The sequence below is a fragment of the Rhinopithecus bieti genome, unplaced genomic scaffold (genome assembly GCF_001698545.2).
Source record: "Rhinopithecus bieti isolate Rb0 unplaced genomic scaffold, ASM169854v2 scaffold_26545, whole genome shotgun sequence".
NCBI lineage: Eukaryota > Metazoa > Chordata > Mammalia > Primates > Cercopithecidae > Rhinopithecus > Rhinopithecus bieti.
Window position 1 is genome coordinate 24573 of NW_016811761.1, and position 1860 is coordinate 26432.

The following is a 1860-nucleotide window of genomic DNA, read 5'->3' on the forward strand; positions in this document are numbered from 1 at the left end:
CTTCTCTCCTCTCCTCTCCTCTTTTTTTTTTTGAGACAGAGTCTCACTGTGTTGCCCAGGTTGGAGTGCAGAGGTGTGATCTTGGCTCACTGCAAGCTCTGCCTCCCAGACTCAAGTGATTCTCCTGCCTCAGCCCCCCAAGTAGCTGGGATTACAGGCACGCACCACCACACCCGGCTAATTTTGTATTTTAGTAGAGATGGGGTTTCACCATGTTGGCCAGGCTGGTCTCGAACTCCAGACCTCAAGTGACCCGCCCGCCTCAGCCTCCCAAAGTGCTAGGATTACAGTCATGAGCCACTGCATCCAGCAGAGAGTGTGTTTCTTTAGCCAGATAAATGGTGCTTTCTCCTGAGTTCATCAACTTTTAAAACAATCATTTGTTTTGTTTTTTTTTTTAAGTTGTGGTAAGTAAGGATTCTTCTAGGGTACCACTAGAAATTAAACTTACCCAGATAAGAGGGAGGCAGCATGATTTAGGTAAATAGTCTCAGACAAATTATTTAATTTCTTTTAGCTTTATCCTAAGCCTTAGTTTCCTCATCTGTGAAGCTGGGATTATGGTTTTACAACTATGTATATACACAGGCGTGCACACACACACACATGCATGCATATACAAAATATTGCTCTGGTCAGTTGAAAAAAATCTATGTTAATTATATCCAGTTCTTATTTATAAATCTCATCTTCCTGTACCAAGACATTCTTCTCTTAGATATTACTGTATTTATGGTATTTCTACTGAGAAGACTGGTAAGCAAATAATTCAACAATAAAAACAGGATTTTGAAAATCTAGTATTTACGTTGATTACCCCTGCCCCCATCTCTCTATTTCTCAGTCTGATGCCCCATCAGTGGAAGTTCGTGTATATCTTCTTACTGCACGCTAGAAATTCCCTTTCTGATGTTTGGTCTCCACCTGACTAATGTTTTACTACTTCTAATGTGCACCCTTTCTTTTTTCCTCTCCCATCCTCCTGTGTAAGATTCTAAAGGTCCTTATCAAATTGTTTCTCTTTGACATAGTTCTTGATTTTCTAGCTTATAACATGTGTGGTTTTTCTGGTGGGAGTGGAGTCAGAGCTATAGCATTTCTTTGGCATTTCCACACATCAGGGCATCGGTTATGTACTACCTTTGACAGTTTACTTCTTTTTCTTTTTGGTATTCTTTAGTTTTAACTTTTAAGTAGATTACAGGCATCTAGGTGGGCGGGAACTACAATTTACTACTTAACTCTTTTAGAGGATGTTAGGATATAGTTACCTTACACGCAATAGCGCTTAATAAAGAAGCTTGACTAAAGTGAACTCTAGCTTTTAACTCTTTTCCTTGTCTTCAGCTTCATCCCCAAGGTTTTAAGTGTTATACTAGATGCTATCTCACTCTTGATAACATATGGTTTATGTTAAAGAGACAAAGCCAATATAAATATTACAGCATGAGTAAAGTCAGTCAGGTAGAAATGGCCAAAGTTAATTGTGTTAGGAAAAAAGATCTGTCAGAAGTGTGGGGCTGTTTTCTTGTGCATATTGAGAATAGATAGCATTTATTTATAGATTAGAGTATCATGGTGAAGATCATTAGATGATGGTGGAAGAAGTATGCCTTTTATTGTGTAACCATAGACTTCTTAGTGTTAGAGACTTACTTGGAAGTTTTCTTTATTTTTTTTTTAATCACATCATATATTAACTTCTGACATTTGCAAATTTCAGGAGTTGTCACAGCAGAAATGTTTAGACATATGCAGAACTCTGAGATAATTCGTAAAATGACTGAAGAATTCGATGAGGTAACTTACTACCTTAAGTGTTTTGATAACTTATACATGTTTATCTTGACTTATTTTTGA

The 1860-nt window shown here is 37.5% G+C and overlaps 1 protein-coding gene across 1 annotated transcript in view; it reads left to right on the forward strand.

Annotated features, from left to right (window-relative positions):
* Positions 1-1860, forward strand: part of LOC108544081 (cohesin subunit SA-2-like) — a 15540-nt gene extending 13680 nt beyond the window's left edge. Inside the window, exon 4 of the mRNA XM_017895033.1 lies at positions 1724-1860. Within this exon, the coding sequence (XP_017750522.1) occupies positions 1724-1860 (137 nt within the window). The remainder of the gene's footprint in view (positions 1-1723) is intronic.